The following is a 14189-nucleotide window of genomic DNA, read 5'->3' on the forward strand; positions in this document are numbered from 1 at the left end:
ATTTTTAAGTGCTTTCAGAAGAATTGTAGGAATGTTGTGAGGTCAGCAAATGCAAAGCTGCAGAACTACTGTTTGGAAAATGTTTAGGGTTTTTCCCTTAAAGAAAGAAAAAAAAATGGAGGTGGCAGACTCATTTTAGAGGAAGAATACGATTGATTAACAAGAACTTTTTTGGCTCTAAAAACCCTCCAATCTGAAGACAAATAATCTGTTGAACCCCTCTCAGAGCAGCAAACTTCCTCCCAGGAAAGGGAATATATCCCATAAATAAGTTTCTTTTCCTCTCACGATTGTTTTCCCTGCAGAGCCAGTGTGGAGTAGTTGAGCTCTTTAAGCTCATCCCCCTTTTTTCACTCCCAGTCTCACGGCCTGCAGGAATATTCCTGCTGGAGGTGGGCACGGCAGGGATGTTCACTGCTGCTGGCAGTCTCAGCCCTTGATGGACACTTGAAACATTCACTGCCACCTTCAAAGCACAGCTGTAAGGGAAATTTGTTGGTGTTGCTCGAGGCTTAGGGCATCTCTTGAGCCATTTCAGTCAATAAGGAAAAGGTGAGAGGGTTTCTTGCTACTTTTTGAACACAGGGAATCAAGGGGTGTTCCCAGAGGGCTGAAGCACCAGCACAGGCAGGGTGAAGCCAGAGAAAGAAAGGGCTTTAAAGGCTGGGATGTGGTGGGGCCAGCACCTGAAAGCCTGGAGCAGGGGTCCTCATATCCCTAGAGGTGGGAATTCAGCCAGCAAGACACAGACTGTGGCTAAAATCACCCCAGAATACAGAAAAAAAAGCACTTATTAAACTTATTAAAAGCAAAGAAGCTCTAAATTCAGGATTCTGCTTGCTGAGAAATTCCAGCTTCAGCTCCTGACTCAGAGCTCTGGTTTTTCTCACTACCAGCTCAAAGACGAGCAAGAGCCCAAGGAAAAAGGAATTAATGGAAGGAGGATAGCATGTATTTGATTTTTGACAAAACACCTCTCAGTAATACCCAAAGATGGGCCCTTCCAGAAGAGTTTTGCAAAGAGCAGAGTTTTCATTTGAGTTTATTGTGTTAATAATCGAGAGGACACAGAATGATAAACCCAAATGAGCTCTCATAACCACAGCCCAACCCATCTGATAATGTCCTCTCCCAGTTCCATGACTTCATCCTCACTCATTGCATTATGGCTAAACATAGGCTGTAAACTCGCCATAATTGGGTTTGCACAGCATTATGCATATTTAGGGAGCTATCTAAATAATTTAGATTAAGTTACAAAGCCAAGGGAAGAGCCAAGCCGAGCCCTCACACACACAGGACTGCCAGGAGAACATGGAAAACCTCAAGTGCCCAAAACCCACAAAATTTGGTTTTTACACACATTTGTCGCACTCTCATCAGCACATTTATCTGATAAATAATAACCAGAAATACAATCAAATCTATCAGCAGTAAAGGGTTATCTGAGTACCAGGCCATGCTCAATACCCCCAAAACCATTCTGGAAACACTTCTGCCCCTAAACCCCGCCCAAATCCTCTCCAGGGAATGGGAAGAGGCTGAGCAGGAGGCAAATACACCCTGATTCCAACATGTCCTGTTCTTCTGAGGCTTTCTCAAGGGACAACACTGAACACAACATCCCAAAAGGCAGCAAAAACCCCATGAGCGAACCTGTGGTGTGGGGGGAATTCGGGAAGCAAGCACAGAACTGCACAGTGCAAATCCTCCACATTTCCACTCCGAGGAAAATACTCTTCAAGGATTCTTTTAAAGCAGTTGTTTTAGCATCAACAGAACAGGTTCTGCACCTCAGAGCAGGCTCTGTAAACCTCGAATCCTTCCATGCAGTGCTGGGGGTGGAAACACAGAATTCGCTCTGGCACCCAGCACTTCGCAGGAAAACCATTTCAACGTGCAAAATGTAAAACTCTGAAAAGCCAGAGGAATTAAACCTGGGCCTTGAGAAAGGACTTAACCTTAAAAGGCCAGAAGCTTCAAGTTGTTTTGGGAAAGCAGCGAGGAGCATTTGCAACTATACAGCATGAGGAATTTGGCAGGAAAGCTTGTTTAAAGGATGGCTTGCTGCCTTGGAAGGATTTTTCTTTAAAAGAACCATTTTGGATATTAAAATACAGATGGGCAAGTAAAAAACCTCCACTCCCCTTAGGTGTTATCTGGCCACAATGCTTTGAGTCCACCAGGCAGTTCTGGTGAGGAGCAAGGAGAATTTGATGAGCATTTGTCCATTGTGGTACCAAATGCCACTGGGAAGGAAAGCAGGGATACTTCCTGAAGTCAGGAGCAGCCACTCTGAGGAGAGGGGTGCTGGATGCACACAAGGTTTGGTCAGCAACTCCCACAGCTGACATGCACTTCCTTAGAAATAAACAGCACAAGTACACATGGAATGGGCTCAGTTTGACACATGGAGGGCGAGAGATCCTGGAAAGAAGACGACACCAGGCACAAGGAGCTGGGATTTTGGAGAGGCAGAGCCCTGGCAACACCCGTTAGAAGATTTTTACAAAGCTGAACACCCCCTGCTCTGGTGTTCCCTGAGAAAACCAAAACCAGATGTGCTCGAGCACAGCTGCTGCCCTCCCCTTGTGCCCAGGATGGACCAACACCATTTTCCACCCCAAGCACAGCCCCGCATGCTGGACCAACATTTACACCTGGCAGGAGGCTGTGACCATGCTCTCCCTGTCCCACAGCCACTTCCACACCACCACTCCTTCTGGGAAATCCCTCCTTTCTCCAGCAAACCATTCCCTCCAAGCCCAGGAACTCTGCTTAGGGGTGGTTTATTCCAGTGCAGGGTTCACAGCTTTCACCTCCTTTCTCTACCCAGGCAGGCATACAAATCCAGGCAGGATTTTCCAGGCAAAAGCAGTCCACACAATTTTCCAGCAACCATATTTAGACAACCTCTCTCTCCGAAACCATTTTCCCCACAAAAGTTTCTGTCTGTAAGTGTTGAAAAAAAAGGAATAAATAAGATCTTTCCCAACCCTACCTTCCATGACGTAGACCAGGGAACCCACATCTCCCTCCTTGATGATGCAGCTGTCCTTGCCATACTCCACGGGGTACATACAATCCACAATCTCCTGGATCTGGGACAATTCCAGATTCTTCATGAAGTCATTGTCAAGGATAGCTTCCTTTATTAGCTCCTTCGACCTGGGGGACAAATACATTTTTTTAAAAATCAGTCAATTTAATAAATAAATAACAATAAATTTTAAAAAATATATATTTTCCCTAAAAATGTGCCAAGAAGCCAAAGAAAAAAAAATCACAGAGATGTGAATTGCAATTATTTATTGTAAATAAGCTTTAGATACGCCCAGCACTGAAATAAAAATAGATTCCGCAGGGTTGCAGAATCCTCTTTTAGCTCCAAGTTTCACATCCACAGTAACACAGCTACTTGGAATATCTTCCACACACACAGCTGAAAGGAAGCACAAACAAGAAGGTAAAGGATTTATTACTCGGTTTATTGTGTTTTCTATTCCTCACACAAACTGAAGCACACCAAAGGGTGACACTGCACTGGTTCTCAGAGTGTTTATGTTATAATTGCTACCGGAGCCATTTGGAACAAAGTCCCTAAAGCAGGTGGACAACTGAGAATGTTCAGTCCTGATTTAGACCAAAACTAAAGGCCCTAAAACACCTCCAGGCTGGACAGCAGCTCCTCAGCCCTTCACCCCTCACCCTGCAGCTCTGCTTCTGGGGGCTGAACCGCTCACAGGCAGCAGCTTCCTGCAGAGCCTGAGCAGTCAGGGGGGCTGTAGCTATTGGAAAGATGAGTATGAAACAAAGTTTTCAAAGAAAAACACTTTAATGGGTCATGTCTTCTCGAAAAAGAACCAAAATGGGACTTGAGGAGACGCCAGCCCAGGGTTGGCGATCCCACGGTCCTTGCACATGGTTAGAACCAGCTCAGGGTTCCCCCCACCGCAGAGCCAGCTCAGGGATGTTTAAGATTCTTTTTGATAGTTTGGAGGTTACTTTGACAAAGCATTCAGCTGGACACCAGGAGCCACCAGAACTGTCCCTGCTGAAGGGCAGGAGGGGACGGGACCAGGCTGCCCAAGGCCTGGCTGCGGGACGAGGCGGGCTCGGAGTGCCACAAAGCCACTCCTGAGAGTCTGAGACTGCCTTTGATGCCTTGAGGTGACACCTAAAAACAGAGGCTAGACAAGAATAAGAGAATAAAAGCAGGTATTTCTTTGAAGGGCCTTCAAAGGCACACCCTGGGCAGTCCAGAGGCTCCACCCAAGACAGACCCGGGGTCAGGGGTTCTTCACCCTTTTATGAGTTTGGTCCATTTGCATATCAGGGTTAATTCTCCAATTATAACCTCAGTTCATGATGTAATTACCCCAAGTTTGCTCCCCCTTTAGAGGCTTTAATTTACACATTTTGGGGCCTGGGACAATCGAGGTGTCCTTGAAGAGCAAACCGGGAGAGGTTTGTTATGTCTGACCAGTGTGAGAGAACAGCAGCTGAGAGGGCACACGGAACCTCAGAGGGACACAGCAGGCAGTCCAGCATTTGAAAAATATAAAAGTTAAAACCTAAGGCATCACCTTCACACCAATTCCTGACTGCCACTCCCGCCCCTCCTGCGTGCAGATAACCCCCAGGAGAACCTGCCCCCGTGGGATGTCTTCCTTTCAGCCAGGCTGGTCATCTGGAAGGTGCTGGATGACCCCATTTCCTCAGCCCACCTCCTGTGCCAAGCCAGACTATGCTTTCCCTGCTGTGCCTTAACTCAGCACTGCTCTTCTGGGCTCAGCACCCCAAATCCTCATAATGAGGAGCTCGTTATTAGTGTTGCTCAACTGCCCACCAAAGAAAGCCTAATTAAAGCTTTTGTGTTCATCATATCAGCCTGCGTTCCAATTTCGGGCATTTGTTTCATCCCAAGGCTCAACATTTATTTCATTTCTCCTTGATAAAGTCAGGCTTTCAAGTAGAGTTGTTGCAAGAAATCCCACAAAGCCTGTGGGGAATTTCTGGCCCAAGTCAAACTTCCCTCTGGATGTAGAGATCCTCAGCACAAAACAGTGCTCTCCTTGCTGGAATTGAGCACGGGAAAGGATGCGAGGAGGAGTTGGGAGATTTGGTCCAAACAACAGCAAAGGGAACAGGAAAACTCGGTTGGACTCAATGAGCTTAAGGGTCTTTTTCAACCTTTACGATTCCAGTTGGGGGACGAGCAGCAAACCAGACCCAACATGAACAAATTTAGGGAATTCAAGAGCCTAATAGTATTATCAATATTATATTATTAATAACAATAATATCAGAAGTGTAAGAGCACATCTGAAGCACCTGATTCAGCTTCTGTCCTCAGCACTGGGATATCAGAGCAAGCTCAGGGACCCCAAGTCACCCAAACCCTTTTAGCCACCCCACAAAATGCAGCTGTTGTGAAGGGAAACACGTTGGCTGGGACATCAAGAGACACAGCTTCACCTCTGCCACATCTGAGCATCCTAAAATTAAATACCCACATGGAAAGGGCTGGATAATCACTCAGTCATGCTTGAATGTGAGCAAAATAGGTTTTGTTATTCAGGATAATTAGTTAAGATGAGGCTTTGACTACAAAGCCTGTGAGAAAAGCACCTCCAGCTGCCCTCAAACAAGGCTGGCTGGAGGAGCAAAACCACCTTGCAAGCCAGCTGCTTATTTATGAGAGTGTTTCACAGAACCCCAGACTGCTTTGGGTCAGAAAAAACCTTAGAAATCATCTCGTTCCACCCCTCCCATCACACACTAAAGCACCCTCCATAGCCTGGGAGCTCTGAACCCCTCCAGCAGGAAATCTTCCACCCATCTTTTAGAACCGAGTAAGAACAAAAGCTGAGTTTGACATCCTTGAAAACGAGTTGGGGCTAAAAATACAACGTCAGAGCCACAAGCAGAGCTCCTCTGTTGTTCCCTGCAAGAGAATATTCGTCACTCTTAAGAGTTCACAAAAATCAGTCACACACTGGGGCTTGCCAGTCCCACACACTCACACGTGCCAGGCCTCCAGCAACTTCCCCATTATTTTTTATTATTATTATTATTATTATTATTATTAGATGTGCTTTTCTTTCCCTGTAATTCACAGGTACCATTTCAGATAAATGGGTTTTTTTCTACTGTGTTTATTTTTATGTACAATCCCAGAATCTTTAGGGTTAGAAAGGATCTCCAAGGCCTTGGAGTCCAAGATGTGCCCGATGCCCACCTCGTCACCAGCCCCGAAACACATGAAACTCAGCCCATAAATTAACTCATAGTTCCCCATTGTTCCCTAACAAATGCTTCTCCAAGCCACACCATTCCTTAATCCCCAGGATGATTTCAAAACAGCACCTACCCCACACACGTGAACACAGCAATCTACCCAGGCATACAAAATAAGAAGTATTTAAAATGGTGAAAAATCCCACTCCTGCCATGGCGAGTAAGTGGTTTAAGCAGGATGCAGCTGTTCCATCACCTCTTATTTTCCAGCAGGATTTATTCTGCACTTTCTGATTCGGGTTTCTAATAGGAACAACGCACAAACAAAATAAACTGCACTACTTGTAAGGGAGCGGGAGCGTTTCCAAAGGAGCCTGTGTGCAGGAGGGAGATTTCCATGAATATTTACTCAGCACTGGAGTGAATGTCTCTGCCTTCAGAGGGTCACTCCAAGTGGAAAGCAGTTGTTAGCATCGTCCCTCTCCAGAGCAAGCAGCCTGGCACCAAGCCACCCCTACCTTCCTGAAAGATCAATGGTCAGATGTGACAGAGGCTTGATGAAGAGTTGCAGAAGAGGGCACAATCCTCTGCGATACATCCTGTCTCAAATCAGGTTAGGTCCATCACCATAATTAATAAGGCAACAGGAGGAAGAAGCTAATTGCATTCCAATTTGCGGAAGTCATGCAAAAAGAACCTTAACAAGTTGGCTGCAAGTACACTTAATGCATACAAACCTGCTGCTGCCTCTCAGCAGCAAAGCACACAGAGGGGTGTCCACCCACACAGCTCCCCGTGCTGCCCTGGGGGTGCTCTGCTCCCCCAGCCCGACCAGAGCCAGCCCCTGACCTCCCCAGCAAGCCACAAAAAAGTCAGTTTTTCATCCCAGCAAGCAGGGGCCCTGCACAGAAGCCCTGTGTTAAAGGCTTGCAGTGGCCATAAAATGCTGAATTCCAAAGCCTGCTGGGAACATCCACTGGCACAAAGCTGGGAGATAAATGACAATACTGGTTTGTAGCAGATGGGGAATAAAACTCCGGAGATGCATCCCCAGCAGCGTGGGGAGCTCCAGAGAGGGGATTCTGCCCCTGTGCTCAGGTGAGACCCCACCTGCAGAGCTGCCCCAGCCCTGGGGCCCAGCACAGGGAGGGCCTGGAGCTGCTGGAGAGAGGCCAGAGGAGGCTCCAGGATGAGCAGAGGGATGGCTGGGAGAGCTCAGCCTGGAGAGGGAAGGACTCCAGAGAAACCTCAGAGCCCCTTGCAGTGCCTAAAGGGCTCCAGGAGAGCTGGAGAAGGACTGGGGACAAGGGCTGGAAGGACAGGACACAAGGAATGGCTTCCAAGTGCCAGAGGGCAGGGATGGATGGGATATTGGGAAGGAATTGTTCCCTGGGAGGGTGGGCAGGCCCTGGCACAGGGTGCCCAGAGCAGCTGGGGCTGCCCCTGGATCCCTGGCAGTGTCCAAGGCCAGGCTGGACATTGGGGCTTGGAGCAGCCTGGGACAGTGGAAGGTGTCCCTGTCCGTGGCAGGGGTGGCACTGGATGGGCTTTGAAGTCTCTTTCATCCCAATCCACTCTGGGATGCTTTGCAGCCTAAATTAACCCGCAGTGCTTTGCACCCAACCCTGCAGCACAGCCTGTTGTTATCCCGACAGGAATTCCCATTTTCCAAGGAACACAATGAATGCTCAGCCCAGGCTCTTCCCTGGCAGTCACAAAAGCCACGTTCCCTCACTGGGTTTGCACCTTGTGGCACGTACAGTAAATACCGGAACACAGAGCTCATCCTCGTCCCAAAAGGGCTCATCCCAACATGGGAAAAGCCACTTGCTGGGTGTAAGGAAGGCAAGAATTCAAGAGCAGGTGGAAAAACTTCTGACAGACCCATCCAGGGACGCTTCCAGAAAGCCAAGCCCTCCCAGCACACCCCGCACTGGTGCAGCCCCAGTTTGCAGTGGGGCCTGCAGGAACCTGAGGGCAGAGAGGAGCTACACAGGAGTCACCCCCCAGGGCTCTGCTGCGGGCAAGAGCTGATTAAACAGAGGTGGATCAGGAAGAATAAAGGAAATTAAGAGTTCAGTGCAGGCATTAGTGACACAGTTGGGGGTTTTAGGGTGTTCACCACCTCGGCTTTGCAGCAGAACCGTTTCAAACTTCCAGTGAGGAAAATGAAAGGCAATGTACTGGCTGGACAGGAGGGAAGATGCCTGCAAAGAAGGGGAGCAAAAAGCACACTCTGGAAAAAGCAAGACCATTTCTTTAGCTGCTTCCCTCCCCAAACGTTGGGCAAAACTTTTCAACGTGCCCATACTAATGGGGGGAAGGAGTATTTTTTTTGGAGTTTCCCCCCTCAGGAATTAACAAATACCACCACTAACCTAAATCCCCATACTTAGGAGGGAAGCATCCACAGGAATTTGACGGAGCAGACAGACAGAGCTCAAGTTTACAGCAGTAAAAGTGCAGGGCCCTGGGAGATGAGAACTCCTGATTTACTCACACAATAAACCCTGCTCAAAGCTCCTACAGCCAGTGGCACCTTCTTGGGCTGCGTCATCGCTGCTGTAAAAATCCAAATTAATTGTAGAAACTCATGCCCAAAAGCACTGTTTTTTGGGATCTTCCATATCCCTGCCCAAGGAATTAAGCTGATTTCAGAGATAAGAAGCACGAGGAAAAAAAATATCTGCAGCCTCTGCCCCTGAATGTGACGAGTGATGCAAGAATCCAGCCAAGCCCTACAACAACCAGTCTGTTTAAAATCCACACCGTGAAATGTTTAAAAGTGTTTACTTCTACAAAATGTGGCCATGGAAAAAGAGAAAAACAAAACCCTTCCTTAAAAAGGGAAAACACAGAGCCAAGGATTCTGCCTGCTCCAGCTTTCCAGAGACTATCCAGCAGAACACCAGCACACAGCAACACGTGTTAGACAGATTTTTTTTTTTCCAGCTGTCCCCGGACATCCCTCCCTTTCCAAACGGGGTATCCACTCCAGGTGGCACAAAAAGCAAAGGCTGCAAGTTTCCAGCAGGGCTGGAGAAGCTTTGTGCTCAAAGCTCACCTCTGCAGAGCTTCTAACTCTGTTTTAAGCCCTTGTGTAGTTCAAAGAGAGGTAAGATTAAAACATACGCTCAGCTCTGCTCTGGAATGGAATCCCAGAGCAGTTTGGGTGGGAAGGGACCCTAAAATCACCTCTTTCCACCTCCTCTGGGCTGTCCCAAACACCTTCCACTGTCCCAGGCTGCTCCAAGCCCCAATGTCCAGCCTGGCCTTGGACACTGCCAGGGATCCAGGGGCAGCCCCAGCTGCTCTGGGCACCCTGTGCCAGGGCCTGCCCACCCTCCCAGGGCAGAGTTTATTCTGTATATAGAACCTAAATTTCCACTCTGTCAGTCTGAAGCCATTCCCTGTGTCCTGTCCCTCCAGTTCCTGCTGCAGGGTCCCTCTCCAGTTTCCCTGTATCCCTTCAGGCCCTGGAAGGAGCTGTGAGCTCTCCACACAACCTTCTCCTCTCCCGGCTGAGCAGCCCCAGCTCTCCCAGCCGGGCTCCAGAGGGGAGGTGCTCCAGTCCCCTCAGCAACTTCAGGAATTGCTCCAACAGTTCCGTGTCCTCCTTACATTGAAGTATCTGCATAACTCATCTCCCGTGGCCTGGCCACGCATCCAGAGGTTCCAGGCTGGCAGCTGAGAACCACAAAGCCTTCAGTGACACCACAATGAGCACCAGCAAGAGACAGCAGTCCAAACCATTCCTGGCACTCCCTTCCCAGCAGGCTGGGTCATGGATTGTTGGCAGCTCCCATGTTCCCATCTAAGAACCAGAGGTAGGAAGCAGAACTCCCAGGGAGGTTATTTAATCCCTCATCCACCAGCTTGAGGCCCACAGCCTTCAGCAAAGCTGCACTGGCAACCAAAGTGCCATTCTTGGTGCCAAGGCGAGGCACCTGAGCGCCTTTAGTGCCAAAGCTCCCGGAGCAGGGACAATCCCCCAGCACAGGGCACTTCCAAAGGGTGAAATGCTGGATAATGCCTCCAAATCCTAAAACCTGTGCGGGAACAAACGGATCTTTGCACAACTCCCTGTGAGGAGCAGAGCAGGAGAGGAAAGCTCAGACCTTTGGGTAAGATCTGGGGTTTGTTTGGACTCCAGTGCCATTAATAGCTGATAACTCTGCATTAGCTGTTTGTTTTGGCTCGGGATAAAGCCCACTTTGGATGTTCCTTCAAGGGAATTTTAAATATAGCTCTGGAGAGCTATTCCTGTCCCAGTAACTGGGAATGAGAGTAGGATTCAAGTCTGGGACCGAGTAACACGAAGGCCTTGAAATACACTTGTGGATATTCTTTACAGTGCTTCCCTTTCCCACAACACACAGCCCACAGCCCATCTTCAGGCTTTAGGAGGAAATTTCTGAGCAGGATCTCAAGCACCTTCAGCGAGGCTGCTCCTGCATAGCAGCAGGAGTTCTTCACAGGAGTCCGCTAAAATTTTTAACCAAAATGCCAATTTAAAAAGAGACAAACCACAGGTTAAGCAACTCTAAACCTGGAAACAGGGAAAATAACTTCCACATTTCCAGGTTTTCCTGTACTTAAGTACAACTTAGAGTTGCAGAATCGAGTTTCTCTGCAGAGAATGTTGCTCAGACAGCTCCACTTAGGATTTCTAAATATATCAGTACACTGCTGCTCATGATCTCACATTTTGGCATTCGACATTTAAAAAGAAAAATCATTTCAGCAAAAAAAAATATTCAAATCTCCTTTCACCTACGCTGAAAATTGTTGTTGGTATAAAAATACTGTAGGCAAGAGTTGGTTAACTTGCATTTTAATGTGTCTCACCCCAGAGATCTTAATTTACCACCCCTTTTTTAGGCTCCTCTTTTGCATCCTACAAAGCCCCAAGTTTAGATACCAGAAATGTTGGCAAGCTCAGGCAGGAGAAGAAGTTGGCTCTTGCCAACACCATTTGCCTCCTCCTGCAATCTCTGACAGCTCCAAGGAGCTCCCACATGAGCTGCATTTTGAGAAACCACTACCGAGCCCTCGGAGCACGATTAAGAAGCTCCTTGATTACCTGAAACAAACAGCAGAAGCTTTGGGCAGCTAATTAGAGGTGAAAACACAAAATCAGAGAAGCATTTGGGCTGGAAAAGATCTCTAAGGCCACGGAGTCCAAGCTGTGCCCGATGCCCACCTTGTCCCCAGCCCAGAGCACTGAGTGCCACCTCCAGCCCTTCCTTGGACACCTCCAGGCATGGGCACTCCAAAGCTCCCTGGGCAGCCCCTGCCAAGGCCTGAGCACCCTTTCCATGCAGAAATTCTTCCAGAACACGCAGCAAAGTGATGATGAAGGGGGATAGGTGTCTCTCAGGGATGCCAGGCCAAAACCAGGCAGACTTTGGAGGGGTGTTACCCCTGTGCATTTCACAGTTTCAGCACTCACACCCAGCACAGCTGTGCTGGAGCCTTTCTGCACCTACAGAAATAGCAGAGAAAATACACGTACCCATATGTCTCCACACCCAGGGACCCAGAAACAACCCAAACTCCTCCAGAAGGAGCTCAGCAAGCAAGACGGAGCCACAGAGACCCAGACAACAAATCCTGAAGGTCACCACAATCCATCTTGGAAAGAACCATGTAGTTGAAAGGCAGGAGTTTCTCCATCCATCAAACCATTACCCATGGAGGCTTCCAGTCCTGGCAGCTCCACGCAGTGACCCCTGACTGAAGGCAGGGATGAGGAGTGGAGATAAATGGTAACTCAATCAGTTCCCCCAGGTTTATTAGTGCCTTGGAGGGCTGTGTGGCTCCCTGGGATAAATGAAGGTGTGGACAGTGAGCTGCACCCAGATTCCCTGATGGCACCACGGAGATGGCTTCACCCTGGTGCAACAGGCAGGAAATCTGCCAAGGGGGGGATAACCTAATTTACATAGATGCAGAAATGCAATTAGAAATCCTCTGAGCAGAGACAGCTCACTCTGCTCTCCTGGATCGGAGGCTGGGAGCACATCAGGAGCTCCTCCAAATGCACTGTGGGCCAGCAGAGATGGATGGGCTCTGCAAAAGCACTTTGCTCCTCCCTGACATCAGCACATCCACAGGGAATGCTGTCACAGCCAGGGAAATACAGAGCTGCTCCAGGGAAAGGGGGGGGGATTCACGGGAATTGTGATGGATGGGGAGGGGAGAAAAGCAACAGAGATTTCACATCCCTCACCCTGACTCACCCAGCACTTGGGATGGATGGGACTGTCACCAGGGAAGCTCCATCAGCTCTCTCCAGCCTGAAGAAGTCCCTGGTTGAAATGCCAGAGGTGTGTGACAGTGGAATGCAGACAGCGCTTGGAGCCTCAGCCTTCCAATAAATATTCTCGGGGAGATTTTAGGGAGAACCATTTTCTCCTGGTTCCCGAGTCAGCGGGAGGCCTGATGTGTGCAGGCAGGCTTGCAGACATAAATATTTGCAAGATGTGTGGCATTATCCAAACATCCCCCCCCCACCAAGTGCCAAGGAGCAGCCGGTGGGGAGAGAAGGGCAGACGTGCCTCCTCCCAGAAGGGTCACTCCGGGATACAGCCGAGGCAGCACATCCTGCAGGCTCTGTCTAGTCTGCCAATAAACCAGATTAGAGCTGGACAAGCACCTTGTGGCAGGCAGGATGAACTCTGAGCAGCCACACAACTTGATAACGTTCTGCTGGAGAAAGAGCAGCAGCAGGAAGCTCAGGAGGTGTCTGTGCAAGAGCAGGAGGATGGGGCTGGGGGCAGGGCAGTGCTGCTGCTGCTTTCCTTTCCCTCAAAGGCAGGTGGGGGAGAGGTTGGCACATTCCAAATGTTATTTTCTCATTCCTGTTCCTGCTGCAGGAGCACTGACCGTGACAATCACGCTGAGCTTCGAGGAGTACCCCAACACCAACTGCTCTGCACAAGTCCCTGACAGGAGGGGGCAGCCGAGGGGGTCGGGCTCTGCTCCCAGGGAACGGGGACAGGACAAGGGGAAACGGCCTCAGGCTGGGCCAGGGGAGGCTCAGCTTGGACAGCAGCAGGAATTTCTGCATGGAAAGGGTGCTGAGGCCTTGGCAGGGGCTGCCCAGGGAGCTTTGGAGTGCCCATGCCTGGAGGTGTCCAAGGAAGGGCTGGAGGTGGCACTCAGTGCTCTGGGCTGGGGACAAGGTGGGCATCGGGCACAGCTTGGACTCCGTGGCCTTAGAGATCTTTTCCAACCTCAGTGACTCTGGGATACTAAAATAAAATGGGGCTTTTGCTCAGAAATGCTCTTGGCTCATCTTGTTTTAGGAATTCCACTAAGAACCCCGTGTCTTGTGTTTGTGAGATATCCCCACCCTCTGTCTCATGGCTGAGATGTTGCCTTTGGCTGTAACTAAAGGAGGAACCAACACTCTGAAGCAGGAGGACACAGCCCTCAGCATTGTCCCCACAGATGGGAGAGCCCACAGCCACAGCAGGGATGAGAGCAGCACAAGGCAAAAACCTCCAGAGAAACCCTCTCACCAAAAACAAACCCCAACACAAAACCCACAACACAACCCCAGGCAGGGAAAGCTCCAGTCTCAGGGCAAAGTGTCCTTAATAAAATCTCAGATTGTAAAGAACAATCTGCAGGGGGCAATTGGAGGTGGGCTGGGGATCCACAGAAACTCCTATAAACTATTCCTAATTCCCATACAGCATGTGAGAAATTCCAGGGATAGCTGCAATCTATCCCCCACATCCAGCCACATAAAAACACCAGACAGAGAGAACGTCAAGGAATTGTTTTGAAGAGTAATAGCGACAAATGTGCTTGGAGAAAGTGAGCTCCAAATTCTGATGGAAGGCAAGGAAAAGATGAAGAGCTTTGAATTTGAAGGGCTTTAGGAAACAGCCCTTTTCTTTGATTAAAAACAACTCTCCTCCAGAGGCACAGGATGCTTC

At 49.1% G+C, this 14189-nt stretch overlaps 1 protein-coding gene across 4 annotated transcripts in view; it reads right to left on the minus strand.

Annotated features, from left to right (window-relative positions):
* The window catches only part of PRKG1 (protein kinase cGMP-dependent 1), a 376397-nt gene that overhangs the window by 313605 nt on the left and 48603 nt on the right, over positions 1-14189 (minus strand). For all 4 annotated transcript variants that reach the window (XM_069018843.1, XM_069018838.1, XM_069018837.1 and 1 more), the window contains exon 2: positions 3002-3168. In XM_069018843.1, coding sequence (XP_068874944.1) covers positions 3002-3168 — 167 coding nt within the window. The remainder of the gene's footprint in view (positions 1-3001; positions 3169-14189) is intronic.

The sequence above is a fragment of the Aphelocoma coerulescens genome, chromosome 6, assembly GCF_041296385.1.
Source record: "Aphelocoma coerulescens isolate FSJ_1873_10779 chromosome 6, UR_Acoe_1.0, whole genome shotgun sequence".
Classification (NCBI taxonomy): Eukaryota; Metazoa; Chordata; class Aves; order Passeriformes; family Corvidae; genus Aphelocoma; species Aphelocoma coerulescens.